We start from the raw sequence: 13,665 nt of genomic DNA on the forward strand, positions 1-13,665 counted from the left end.
CAATTTCCCACAACTGTTTGGGTGGGTCACGCACGTTGCGTCTTGACGCAAGCTGAGTCTGGTTGAAGCAATCCGGCTAGAGGCCATATTGGAATCTATGCAGTCGGCTTGCACTTTGTTGGGACTCGGTTTCTGTCGTTTTGGGACTCTCCTAATCGCTTTCCCGACTTTATAACCGTGTGATTTTTCCAGACATTCCGCTCGAGACGCTGCCAAGTCCGGACGGCAACTTGTCTTGCCTCTTCTGTTGAAGAAAATGAGTCCAACCGATGCTAAACGGGGGGCTAAACGCAGGAAGAACAAGCGGGGCGGTGGCAGTAGCTGCAGTGCTGTCTGCAACAGCAGCAGTGGCAAGGCCGGGGCTCCACCGGCCCTAGGCTGTGCGGGAACAGCAACACCTGCCTCAGTCGTCAGCTTCCTCACATCTGGGAGTACAGGCAACGGGAATATCGGGTCCAGCGCGGGCATGAACGGAGAGGTAAGAATGTATCTCCATAAATGTCAAAACGGCAGTGAGTAGCTAACAGTGTTATCAACGACACATCTGATTTGGGCCCAGAACCGATCCTTAGGAAGGCTGCCAGCTAAGTAACAAATGCAGAGTAGCTAGTAATTAATTGGCTTAATTACATGTTAATATGCCCGTTATGTTTGGGCAAACAGTAATCATTTCTAAACATTGATGTCTAACATCTTCACATGTTTTATTTTCTTATGACATATCCCCGTAAACATTATGCTAACTTTGTTGGCCGAAAACTGACTTCTTACCCTAGCTAAAGTTAAGAGATCCTGGCTGCAACGACAACAACCTGGACGTCAGAATACCTTCATTTGAGCCAATACAGTCCGCGCTGGTAGAGATTAGCTAAGATTATTAGGGAGTATCTTTAGGTTCAACGCAGGTGACTTACTGTGTGCTGGGTTTCGGCTAGCCATGTATGCTAGCTAATGCTAACATCACTAAAAACTCAGGTTCCCTTCAGCTTTCGATTTGTTTTACAGCTTTATTTCATGTATAAAGGTCTGTCTTTAAACTCGCCTAAGGAAACAGAATAACTACTTATCCAGCCCTAGATTTCTAAATAAGCGCAGACGAGTCGTGTACCGCAGGTAAACAATAAGAAACCTTATGTGACTCACTGTTTTCTAAGAGCTGTGCAACAGACCAATTTATAGATGCCAGCTCAAAAGTTACTTTGTTAGCTTGAGTTGTTCTACAAGTCATAAATGTAACCAGAGTTTTGTTTATTTAATCAATTTAACCTTTATTTGAAAGGGAAGTCACTCAAGATTAATGTCTTTTCAAAGAATGTCTCACCAAGATGTCACAACGTTACAGACTGGAGGATGGACATTAACATTAAAATGGATAAACAGAATAAAACAAGTCTGAGTCAACATCATGTAGGTGCAAACTCCACCCTTTACAATGGCAGCTGTAGTCACTGAAGACTTAAAAAGAGCTGACAGCTCTTCCACACAGGTAGAGGCTATGACCAATATGTTTTAATATTTTAAAAATATTAAAACATATTGGAGATATAGGAACATTAGTTCCATGGTTATTCAGCACAAATTTATTACATTTATCAGTATCGTCATGGTTTTATTTAAACATGTTGATAATATGTTCAAAATATTACTGGATGCTGAAATGATTTCTCTGAGAATGAAGCCAGTACCATGCAAGAGTTCATGCATATACATATATATATATATATATATATATATATATATATATATATATATAAAATACAATTTCCTATTTTTAAAAACAACATATTTTTTCCAGACTTCAGAATTAAGACTGGCCTTATTCCACGAATAAAAGTGCAGACCAGCCTTTGGCATTTTTACTAAAAGCTCAATATGCAAATGAAAGAAAAGCTTTTATTCAGAGTTATTGGATGGTACTCTCTTGATAAGGTCTGCCCAGAGGTTTAAATACCAACATTATGTAAGAAATGGGGATGATTTGTGGGAGAAAAATATTGTTGCAGTGTTATCAACTTGTAGAACCAATTTGAAGCCTTACATTGATGAGCTGAAAGGTGGCTTGAAGCTCATCAGCAGCCTAAGTTGGAGTAGAGCCAGGTGAAAACATGGTGTGTTCAGCTTAAAGAAGCACTTTAGCTCTCCACATTTGTCAAGTGCTATTTAAAAAAACCCCCCAAAAACAACAAAACTGAAAATAAAAATGAGCATTTCTCTTTGTGTTTTTTATCATGATGATGCATTTTTGATTATGATATCCAAATGTAACAGTGTTTTGTTCTGTAATTCTTAGTTAAATCTGATTTCTTGATTCAAATGTCAGCGAACGGGACTTGATTTATATTGATGAGTTAATCTGGTGATTTGGTAGGTGATTATTAATCAGCTACAAGGAATATTTGTAAAAAAGCCTAAACCATACAGCTGGATGTTCTCTGTTTCAGTTTGTAAATACATGTATATTTTTATAGAAATTTGGGTAATATTTTGTAGAGGAGTCTGAAATCTCATAGTAATTTTAGCATACAGTAATTATATTGTTGCAATATAATTGCAACAATATATAGCCTAACATGGCTAAACAACAACAGAGCTAAAGTCAAACGATCAGTGCCAACAACCAAATCAATCTAATCTTCTCTGCTTGTACACGATTTCCTGAATGTTATTAGAAAGTGCTAGGCTGTAAATGATGTCTGCTTGTTTAACTTTAGGTCAAAATGAACAGCAGCGTTACTCCTCAGTTTGCAGAAGGACCGGTGAACGCAGAGTTCTCCGGAGTTCTTCAGGTAAAATTGCATCACTTAATATTAAGTAAATATACCACTGTTACTAATCAAATGATGTGAAGCAACTTGCAGTGATTACTGTGATTAACTGCATATCTGTTTGCTCAAGTGCTGCGTTATTCATCTCTATGTGCTGCACACCTGCTGTTAATAAGGATTAGAGGAAATCTCTGCTGGACCAAAGTTGTTATGAAAATCATTCACAGTGTAAAGGAAGAGGTGGGGGGAGAATAATGCAAAATCAGCTCTTTTAGCTCTATGTTATGTTGTGTCACTCCATCATCAAAAACATACCTGGAGTGTTGCTGTGACTCATTCATCTGTGTTTGGAGAATTATTGAGTCTCCTGTTGGAACCGTTCAGAGGTGCCTGAACACTTGTTTACCCAAAGCTCTGCCTTGGAACTGCAGTCCAACCGAGCTCCCTCCCCACAGGACCTTTGCTTCCTCCACACAGCTCCTTCAGACTAGTGGCAGCAATTAGCAAACACCTGGTGGAACTGCTGGTCTGCTGAATTTATCATACAAACTACTTCTCAGTACAATGGCCCTAAGATCAGTCATAAATAGCATCATGAAGAAGCATTGTTGTGATGACGTACTGAAGACTGAGTGTCGTAAAGGGAAGGAGGTTCTTAAAGCAACAGAGGTCAACATTAAGGCATTAGATACAGCTGTGTGAGGTAAATCACACTTCTTTATGTGACTGGTGTCCTAAAAAAGCGTTTTACAGATGTGAATGTGTCTAAAGAGCAGTGTGTGTTTGTGTGGATATGATTGATGTAAGGCCTAAAAATCAAGAAATAAATAGTTCATATTGTCACTTTTGTCATTATTACTACAGTACCACAAAATACCGCCCACCTCTACATACAGTATGACATGTTTGTATATGATCGGATTAAATTTTAACTTGACCCGTTTGGCCACACTTGTGTGATTTTGAGCTGTAAGGATGAGACACTGGTGAAGCCAGTGGTAAGAGTTGCTGCTGACCAACTAAAAATATATATCAATTACAAAATAATGTTTTATATGTTTGTAATATTGGTATGCTTCATTGTACCGTTTAGTTCATATTTCCTACCTGTCCACTTATAAATTTCATAAACTTTTCATTGAGCATTTTTTCTTTTTCCTTTTGATAAATAGTGTTTTCTTTTTTTTTCATGTTTTATTTTTGCACCCAAAATGCAATAAAATAAAGTATGTTACAGAGGATATCTGGTCAGGACATGGATGAAGTTATGCTGGAAGGCAGTCTACCATGTGTTTATGGCAACCTTTTTTTTTGTTTGGTGGTTGTGTAAAAAGAAATTAAGAAATGACCAAAATGGTCTTCGACCCATACCTGTTCATAATAAGCTGACCAAATAGTCGTTTATTCAAAATGAGTCTGTAGTTTTCTTTTCACCTGTTTTTGTCTCTTCTCCCCTTCAGACGCCGTTCACATTCGGCCTTAACCAGCGGGCGCCGTATACGGCTGGAGATCGCTGCCTCCTGTGCCGATGTGAGCGTAAAGACAGCGTTGTGCCTTCGGAGGCCGGCATTGCTGGTCAGAACGGCATGGCGCAGCCAACCAACGCCTCCAGTGCCCTCCAGCTCCCTCTGTGGGTCTGCTCCGACTGCAGACGCACGGTGGAGAAGGAAGACAGACGTACGACTCTGGAGCAGTCGTTAGGGGTGAGTACACTTTAAGGACAGCTGAATTGTTAAGTCTTCAGAAGTAATCCACATGGTTATATAAGTGTTTCTCTCCCTTATATTCCTTCAAATCATCAAATAATTTTTTTTATGACAAAGACTTGAGTAAATACAAACTTATTTTTAAAATAATTTCATTTATTGAAGAGAAAAAGTAAACGAAACCAAACCAGCCCTATTTGAAAAGTTATTAGAATCCATGGTTGGTTGAAGAGCAACACAACATGCCTCAGTCTAAAGAAATTAAAGAATAGATGAAAAATAAATTAATCTCTCTCTGTCTGACTTAGTCCAGGAGATCCCAAACTACAAAATTAGGAGAAATGTGTAAGGAGAAAATACTCCTGCACGCTGGTTTATGTTCAGCTTGACTTGCACAGCTGTTGTTAAACATTCTTAGGTCTGGTTCTCAGGCAGAACAGGAAAAATGATGCAGCTGTCCTCATTTGCAGCTGCTGCTGTAAAAAAATCTAGAATGATCAACAGCAATGATGATCAACATTGAATCTGCCCTTTAGTCAGGGTTAGAGGACTGTTTGCTATGGAAAATAAAAACTAATATGGATTTAGCTTCTCTTAAACAATGGATTTAAATGCAATTCTTCCTAACAAAGCTACAAAAAAATGTAAATTTTACAGCTTCTTGTGATGTGAACTTGTGTCCAACAGAGTCAGGACTTTCTGCTGCACATGCCTGTGAGTAATGGAACCCTGGCTCAGACTGCAGCTACAGCAGACAGGCTCAGTACTGCTGCGCCTACACTACCCATGCTCCCTGCGCCGGACCTCGCTGCTCCAATGCCTCCTGACACCGTGTGCAGCTGTGAAACCTGCAACGAGAGACGGTACGTTCACACCGAGCGGGCCGAGGCCAACGAGTTCTCCATACAGCGAGCCCGGTCATGGGTCTTTACCTGAGCCTGTTCAAATGACAGGGAGATCTCTGCTGAGTCGGAGCGGGAGTCGCAGCAGCTGCAGAACCACTGGTCGGAGGTTCGCTACCTGGTGCGCTGCATCTACCGGCAGACGGGAACCCCACTAGCAGACGACCAGGACCAGCCCCTGGAGAGGGATAAGGAAGGCATGAAGGAGCTGGTGGACAGGTAGCATAAGAACAGTGTCTGTGTTTGTCCACTAGAGGTCTCTCTCGAGTTGTAAAAGCCTTTGTTGAACAGTGGAAGCTTCTCAATGTATTACAGGGTTCTAGACTAGAGATTCGGTGCCTAATGATTCCATTCAACTCCGTTTTTTAGTCATGATTTGAATCAGAAACGATTTTCAGTCAGAAAACCGTTTTTAATTCAGAAACCAATTTTTCTATCCAAACAGTCGTTAGTCTGTTTAAATGATGTGACTGATGAGAGAAAAAGTCAGTATAAACAAATACAAAATTTATTTAAAACAATTCGATAAGGAAAAAGAATCAAAGAATTATTGAAAATATAATTAAAAAAAAAAAATAAGCAGATTAAAATCTCTACTCTCGAAGCACTGGTGCGTCTAACTTTATTTCTTTTGTGCATCCAAGTTTTTGACCCCATCATATTTTTTAAACATCATAGATTTACAGGTTTACTACTCTTTAAAATCGCTAACAAAGGCAATATATACTTGGAAAAGAATAATTATCTATCTGCCAAACATTAAATTCTTTATTTGGGTCTGAATGACTAGAAATTGTTGAAATAGTTCCTATGAGCTGAAGTATTTCAAAATAAATGAAATAAAATAACATCTGAATTAAAAGCGCTAACATTTTAAGATATAAAGATCCTCTAAACATCTCAAACTAAACATTTCTACCTCTTGATCAAATTACTTTAAATTTATATCTGCCAGAGTTACAAATAATTTTGGGTGTAACTTTATTAATTTTTTATTTTATCACATTTTAGGAAGAGTTAGAATAAAAAACAAATCCAACATGGTATTAATTTCTAAGCATTTTTAATGTTCTGCTGCTGCAGGCTCTGTGTGAAAGATCCATATCAGCTCTACCAGCGGTTGGAGCAGCAGGCCCGAGAATACGTCTTAGAAATGAAGGTGCGTCTTCTGAAGCACCTCTCTGGAGGCTCCAAGCCTGCAGGGCCTCCAGGGGGCGCTGTGGCCGCAGCTCAGGGTCCTCCTCAGGCCCACCAGTTCGTCTCTCTGCTGCTGGAGGAGTACAACGCCCTGTGTCAGGCTGCACGCACCATCAGCAGCTTCCTCCTCACTCTGGTTAGTTTTCCTCGGCCTGCTCACAGTGCCGGCTGCTGGCAGCTCCTCTCCCTCCTCACGCTTCGTTCCTCTCCCTTTGGTTCCAGGAGAATGAGCACCTGCAGAAGTTTCAGGTGACGTGGGAGCTGCACAACAAGCACCTTTTTGAGAACCTGGTTTTCTCTGAACCGATCCTGCAAAACAGTTTACCAGCACTTATTGCACAGCTGAAGTGAGATACTGTTTCTGTCTGAAAATACACACAGTGACTCTGACTATAATGACAATGACCAGTTTCTTTTCAAATATGCAACGTCTTTGATATGTTACTAAGTGCCGTTTTAAGTCAAACTTTGTTTTTTCCAGACATGGTACAGCCTCTCATGATTCGTATAATGAAGACACGTATCGGACGCTGCTGGAAAGATACCAGGAGCTGCAGCAGGAGTTGGCTTCTGTGGCTGCTGAGTGGCAGGAGTGTGAGAAGAGAATTGATGATTATGTCGATGAGCAGGTAGTCACCCAACAGATCAACCACAAGATGGGCTTCTACGACTGTAGCGAAGGAGGATTCTGAGTGTTTGTGTCTTTTGTTTATAGTTACTTTTTAAGGTGGAAGGCCAGAGTCTGACCAACCAAAAAACAGAGCCACACAAGTCCTTGATTAGCAAAAATGTAAGTTTAAAATTCACTGATAAGATTTTTTTGTCCATCTTTATTAATCCTTAACTACTGTTGTTGATTTCATTTCTGATTCCATCAAGACTTTAAAGACAAAGCAGCGAATGCTAAAGGAGGACTGGGAGTTCTTCAAGCAGAGGAGGTTCATTGAAGAACAGGTAGGTTATTTATGTTTGAGCCTGTCATGTTGGAGGTAAACCTATGTTTTAGTGCGATTATATATATAATTTTTGTCATTTTAGCAACCCAACATTAAAAAGCCCTCCACTGGAGAAAACAACTTCACAGACACTATGAGGATGCTCTCATCTCGTCTTAGTATTCCAGATTGTCCAAACTGTAACTATAGAAGACGGTAGGTTTCCATCATCTACTGTCTGCTGTACAATATAGGTCAAAATACCTGAATCCATCTTCATTTCTACATTTTTTGACATTTTTCAACTCTGGTTTGTAAAGTCTGGAAACATAGATTTAATAGCTTTTTTGAAGAATCTGTCCATCCTGTTGGATGGAGTCCAGCAACTACAATTCACAGAGTTGGTTCTGCAGTAATAAATAATAAGAAGCAAAATTTTGAGCTATTCAAACTGATATTGATATATATTGAACAATAAAACTGTAGTAGCATTATTAGGCTATTACAGGAGTATTAGGCAATATAGGTCAAAATATCTCATTCATCATAAAAAAAATCTTTTCATAAGAATTTTTATTTATTGTTCTCACAATTTGTCATTGATGGTAAATAAAAAAAAAAACCTCATAGTATTATCGGAAATGATATTTCTGCTATTTTCTACAAGAGCATCAATAAATATCAGTACATTTTAAAATGTGATCACACTTTAAGTGCCATCCTGAAGAAGCCTATTTCAAATGGGAATATTTTTCAAGAACAATATTTGTGTTGGTGCTATGAATGCTGTATCATATAGTAACCATAGTTACCCAAGAAAATAAGTAATACTTTTTATTATCATTTATATTGTTATCACACAAGTACCACAACATATCACAATAAAGTTCTAAGTCCATATTGCCTTCCTTTATATCCTTTAGAACTCCTCCCTCATGCCATTTGTTTTTCTTTGCTTGGCATTAATAAGAAAAAGCTTGAGTTTCATCAGAGAGTCAAACTCTGTTTTGTGAAGTGTCAGAATCTCACACATTTCTCCTAACTTGTGAGAAATGCTGTTGACATGCCTTTATCTTTATGTGCAATGGAGTTTTTTTGAAGTCTTAGTTAGCCAAAAGCAACGCCGCTGCTTCTCCAACAGGTGCACATGTGATGACTGCAGCCTCTCCCACATCCTAACGTGTGGAATCATGGACTCATCTATCGCCGAGGACCTCCACATCAAGCTGCCCCTACAGGGGGAGCCACATCGGGACTACCTGTCAGAGGTGCACCCCCCCAGCCTATCTTCGGGCAGTTCAGCCTCTGGCTCAAACTCCAGCTCTCCCATTACAGTTCAGCAGCATCCGAGGCTCATCTTACCTGAAGGAGATGTCAGCACCTTGTAAGCAAGCCAGTTACACTTCTGATAACACTGCTGCCACACAGCTGTCAAAAGTATGGAATTTAACGTATTTTTCAGACTATAAGCTGCTACTTTTTTCCCCACTTTTTGGACCATGTGGCTTATAGTCCAGTGTGGCTTTTCCGTGTATTTATCTTCAACCCCCACAGGGGTCTTTAGCAGGTATTGACCCAAAGTCAGAGTCCAACTAAATACAAAGCAGTGAAACAAGTTGGTTGGCCCAGGCAGGGCTGACATCAATAGAAGCTATGGAAACTTATGTAGTGAATTGGCAGAAAAAAAAAATCCAGATTTTCCAAAAATGAAATCTTCATTAACACCAAATTTGATTAATCAATAAAATCCATTTATCACCTTACTCAACACAACTACAAAATCAAATCAAATTTCTTCGTTTGTCATTTCGAAATGGAAATTATTGCAACTCTGATAAAATAGCTCATACTTTGTGTTCATAAAGTGTAGCACTATTAGGGAGTATTCAGTATTATTTATGTATTTATATTTAAACACAATTAAACCTCAGCCTGATTTCTTCTCTTCTCTCTCCGTAGTATTAGTGATGATGATGAAGTGCCTCCAGTGTCCAGTAAGTTCAGGAACATCTACCCCATGAACAGTTATGAGGACAGCAGTGTGGTGTCGGCCGCTGTCAACGGACTTCACCGTAACATCAACGGGGATGCCGTCAACGCAGCACTGAAGCCAGGGGTGAGTTTCTGCTCAGCAAAAGTACCCGAGATCAGCAGTGAACTTCCCCACTGTGTTTCTGGATGATGAAAAGCCACTCTCATTTGATAATGGCTTACTGGTAGTTAGGGAACTCCACTGCTTTCCCATCGACTACTTTTCCTAATTTAGTTTGTTCTACAATTTCCTCAGTCTCCTCAGATTACCAGCAGCAGCAGCTCATCAGAGGGTGATGAGGAGGAAGCTAATATTCAGGCTGGTGGGGAGCCCCCGGGGAAGCAGGAAGTACTTTCCCTGGGAAAAACGGCCAGTCCGCCACCCTCTTACAGCCATCAGCAGGTATCGCAACACTTTAGGAGCTTTCCTTTGTATGGTCCTGTTGTAATCAAGGTTATTATGTGTCATTTGCAGAAAACACTTTTTAGGAGGATTATCTGTCTAACAAACATCAGTTTTGCAAAATCCTAGAAAATTATCTGATATATTTTGATTATGCAACAAAACAAGGAAAATACTTTGCAGATGTAAATGTTATTTGTCAATATTGAATACCATGTTTAGGTAGAACAGGTCCAGCATGCCTGCGAGTGCCACGTGTGCAACCAGGACCCAAACCCCTCGACCCCGGGCCCCGCTGCCTGCCTGCCCCCCAGCCGGATCCACGCCGTGCCTCCTCCCACTGTCGGACACCAGTTCTTTCCAGACACCAAGGCGCCCCCTGCTCACCCTGCCCTCCACTTGTACCCGCATATCCACGGGCACCTGCCCCTGCAGAACTTTTCCCGGCCCCTTCTCCACCCGACACTCTACCCACCCAGCCCACCTCTCACACACAACAAGGTGAGAAGGTGTCGTTCTTTCAGCTTACGTTTTCTTCTTGATTATGTTTCGTTGATTTTGGCAATGAGTGACTTGAAGGGGAATTTAATTTGTTTCCTTATCTCTGGGGATTTCTTTAAGGTTCCAGGAACAACATTGAGCTTCATTATGTTTCAGTTTCACTTTTTGTCAGTGTAGCTTCGTCCTCTGCCACAAGGGGACAGCCTGAATCTGATCTAAGCCCAAAGCATGTGAGAGCCATGCTAGTCAGTCAGGATGCACTGACCCACTTTTTTTTCTCTAGAGATTCAGATATCTGAATTGTAGTATCCATCTATTCCGATCTGATACAAAATAACAGCTGAATTGACCTAAAATACGTATACATATATTTTTTAAATAGACATAAATGTACTGAATTAAAAATACATTTGATAACTCTGCGCCAGTACAGCTCATTTAACACCAACAGTTTCACAAACTTGGTCCAACACGTAAAGATAACACAACTTTAATTGAAGTTAGTGCTATTTGGAGTACAACAGCCAATGTAAAATAAATGATAAAGAAACTGAAACTGACACAAACAGTAGGTTGACTACTTCGATCAAACAAGTGAAAGAAAAAACTAGAGGGAAACATGTAAAAATAAACATGATTTCAAATGGTTAGGAGTTCTACATTTAATTTAAAATAAATAATAAAGCATAGATTTAGACTGAATAGATCTGCCCTTAAGGATGTGGCACATTGTCACCAATAACTGATCTATAATTGTTGTCGACATCTGCACCGATACGGATATTGATATCGAATCGATCCAAACCTGACGTTTAAGGTTCCTGCTAACTAACGATTTTCTTTCTTCAGCCTCTGCCCCCAAACCCAACATCCAACCATTCAGCAGCCAAGCAGCCAGCATTCAGCACATCCTTACCGGACCATGTATACCAGAACTGCTTTGGTGGGACGGGCGGAGCGGGCGATTGGAATACCTCACTACAGTGCCTCTCTCTTAAGTTTGAAAATCTGTGGGATGCTGCTGTGATGAAGAGCTGGAACCCATCTGTGCTGCTGCCCGAATGTCTGCCAGGTGAGCCGCCCAGCCGCAGTGCTTCTTGCAAGTTTATCTATCGACACGTCATCACCTCTGACTCTGGTGGTCCACAGGTGAAATGCTGGGACCTCCGCTCCCCGACGTGCCCCTCCCGCCAACATCCATTGGCCTCCCGGGGGAGCATCCCCCGCTGCCCACACCCCTGCCCACATCTTCGTCGTCGTCGCTGTCCTCGTCGTTGTCATCTTCGTCGTCGTCGTCGTGCTCCTCTTCAGAAGCCAAAGAGCCGAAGAAGACCGGCGCCAAGAAGAAGTGTCTCTACAACTTCCAGGATGCCTTCATGGAGACCAACCGGGTGGTGATGGCCACGTCCGCCGCCACGTCCTCCGTGTCCTGCACTGCCACCACTGTCCAGTCAAGTAATAACCCACCCATCCATCTAGCATCTAAAAGACCCAACACTATAGGTAATGTAGGAAGGAAGAGTACAGGTTAGGTTTGTACTGTTATAAAGCTTTTTATCCTGGATAATGGATGAACTATAAACCCATAGCAGCAGTAAATGTCATTGAGGTGTGGAATCCATTTTAAACCAGTGAAGCCGTTACAGATACCAACACAAACCTGCAATATGGTTAGACAATAAACCAATAACAATATGTAATGTGATAGACACGTGATCAATATCAATTATTAATACATCTGATAGAATGTTCATGGAACTCTAATCCAGAACCACACAGCATTGTGGGAGATGTAGGCAGAGGAAAGGCTTTAGCCTCTTAATCTCTTACAGCGAGCTAAGCAAGGCTGGTGGCATAAACTGACTCACTCACTCACTCTGTGGTTACCTAGCAACAACTTGTTGTGTAACTTGCACGGCAGCAGACTCAGGTTTCACCACCATGCTTCATAACTTAAAAGTAAACAGCAGCATGGAGTGAAGATGAGTTCCCCCAGATTTCAAGCGGACATGATTTAGAGGTGGTAGGTCGACCCCTGTCTCCCAGCTCGGTACCACATCAGATCATCCTGCTACAGTTCAACCCATCTGTCCGGTGCAGTGGTGGGCAGATGTCCCACACCACCCAGAATGCACCATGGTCTGTCTCTTCAGCAGCATTCCTCCAGTTGATTCAGGCCAAAGCTCCGCCTGGGGCTTCTGCTGAAATGTTCACATCCTTCGACTCCTTAGATCTGCCTCCTTATGACCTAAAAAAACAGCAGTCAAGGTGGAGAGAACCTTGACTGCCCTGTAGACATTTCACAATAAGCAATAAGTCAATTAATCACAAAAAATTAAAATGAGCTTGATAAATTCTAGTTGCACAACAATAGTTATATATGATCCCTTTCAATGTCGCTGAAAAGCTGGCATTTTGAAAAACCCTGCAAATATTTGACACCCACTACAAAGTACTTTGTGGTTTTTTCCTTTTTTTTTCTTTAACAGTCCTGACACTTTTGCCTGTTTTTCTTGTCTAAGCTGAACAATTAACATTTTTTTTTAAATCCAATTTTAGTTTCAGAGTCTTAATAATCCATTTTAATTATTGTCATTTTTTATTTCAAATGTTTTTCTGTTGCATTGTTAAACATTTTTCAGAAGTTTAATTATATTTTTTAAATCTTTGAGTGTATATACTTGCATTAATATGGAACTTTTATTATTATTATTATTATTATTATTATTATTATTATTATGTCAGTTGAAAATGGTCTCAAAATGACAATATTATTGTTTATCGTAATAATTTCTGGGACGATTTATTATCCAGTAGTCTACTGCTACAGCTTTGAAGCACCACATTTCCCTCCTTAAAGCTGCAGTATATAGGGAATGTTTTTTACATATTTGTTAAAACTGTCACCATTTCAGGACCGTTTGTTACGAGACAGACAATCTGTGAAAAGAGTAATCTCCTCCACCTCCTCCCTGTGTGAGTGGCACAAGATGAGATGTTGATTGACAGCGCTAACACACTCCTCCTGGCTCTGATTGGTTGTTTCTAGTTAGCACTCCATAGTTAGCCAATGGAGTTTTTCATTTTAACAGTTTTTTAGTTTAATTTAACTCTACAGTGCACAGATTATTCCAGTATAAATGATCATGACTTCACAGTAAACAAAGTGTTGGTTTTAAGACTGAAGTCAGAGCTGCTGTGTTTTCTTACTGTCAGAATGTATTT

At 40.5% G+C, this 13,665-nt stretch overlaps 1 protein-coding gene across 1 annotated transcript; it reads left to right on the forward strand.

The window, feature by feature from the left end:
• Positions 1 to 63: 63 nt before the first annotated feature.
• LOC106941891 (protein FAM193A-like) lies at positions 64 to 12,770 on the forward strand. The gene is made up of 17 exons (XM_015025040.1): positions 64 to 478; positions 2,712 to 2,786; positions 4,226 to 4,468; positions 5,159 to 5,334; positions 5,425 to 5,592; positions 6,457 to 6,706; positions 6,793 to 6,917; positions 7,052 to 7,199; positions 7,286 to 7,360; positions 7,450 to 7,524; positions 7,609 to 7,721; positions 8,647 to 8,889; positions 9,465 to 9,621; positions 9,793 to 9,939; positions 10,162 to 10,440; positions 11,290 to 11,512; positions 11,590 to 12,770. The coding sequence occupies exons 1-17, from the start codon at positions 257 to 259 to the stop codon at positions 11,970 to 11,972; spliced, it is 3,102 nt and encodes a 1,033-aa protein (XP_014880526.1). The 5' UTR covers positions 64 to 256; the 3' UTR covers positions 11,973 to 12,770.
• The last annotated feature ends 895 nt before the right edge of the window (positions 12,771 to 13,665 follow it).

This window comes from Poecilia latipinna, unplaced genomic scaffold, assembly GCF_001443285.1.
Source record: "Poecilia latipinna isolate Pla-1442-1.1 unplaced genomic scaffold, P_latipinna-1.0 Scaffold3924, whole genome shotgun sequence".
In the NCBI taxonomy this organism is placed as follows: Eukaryota; Metazoa; Chordata; class Actinopteri; order Cyprinodontiformes; family Poeciliidae; genus Poecilia; species Poecilia latipinna.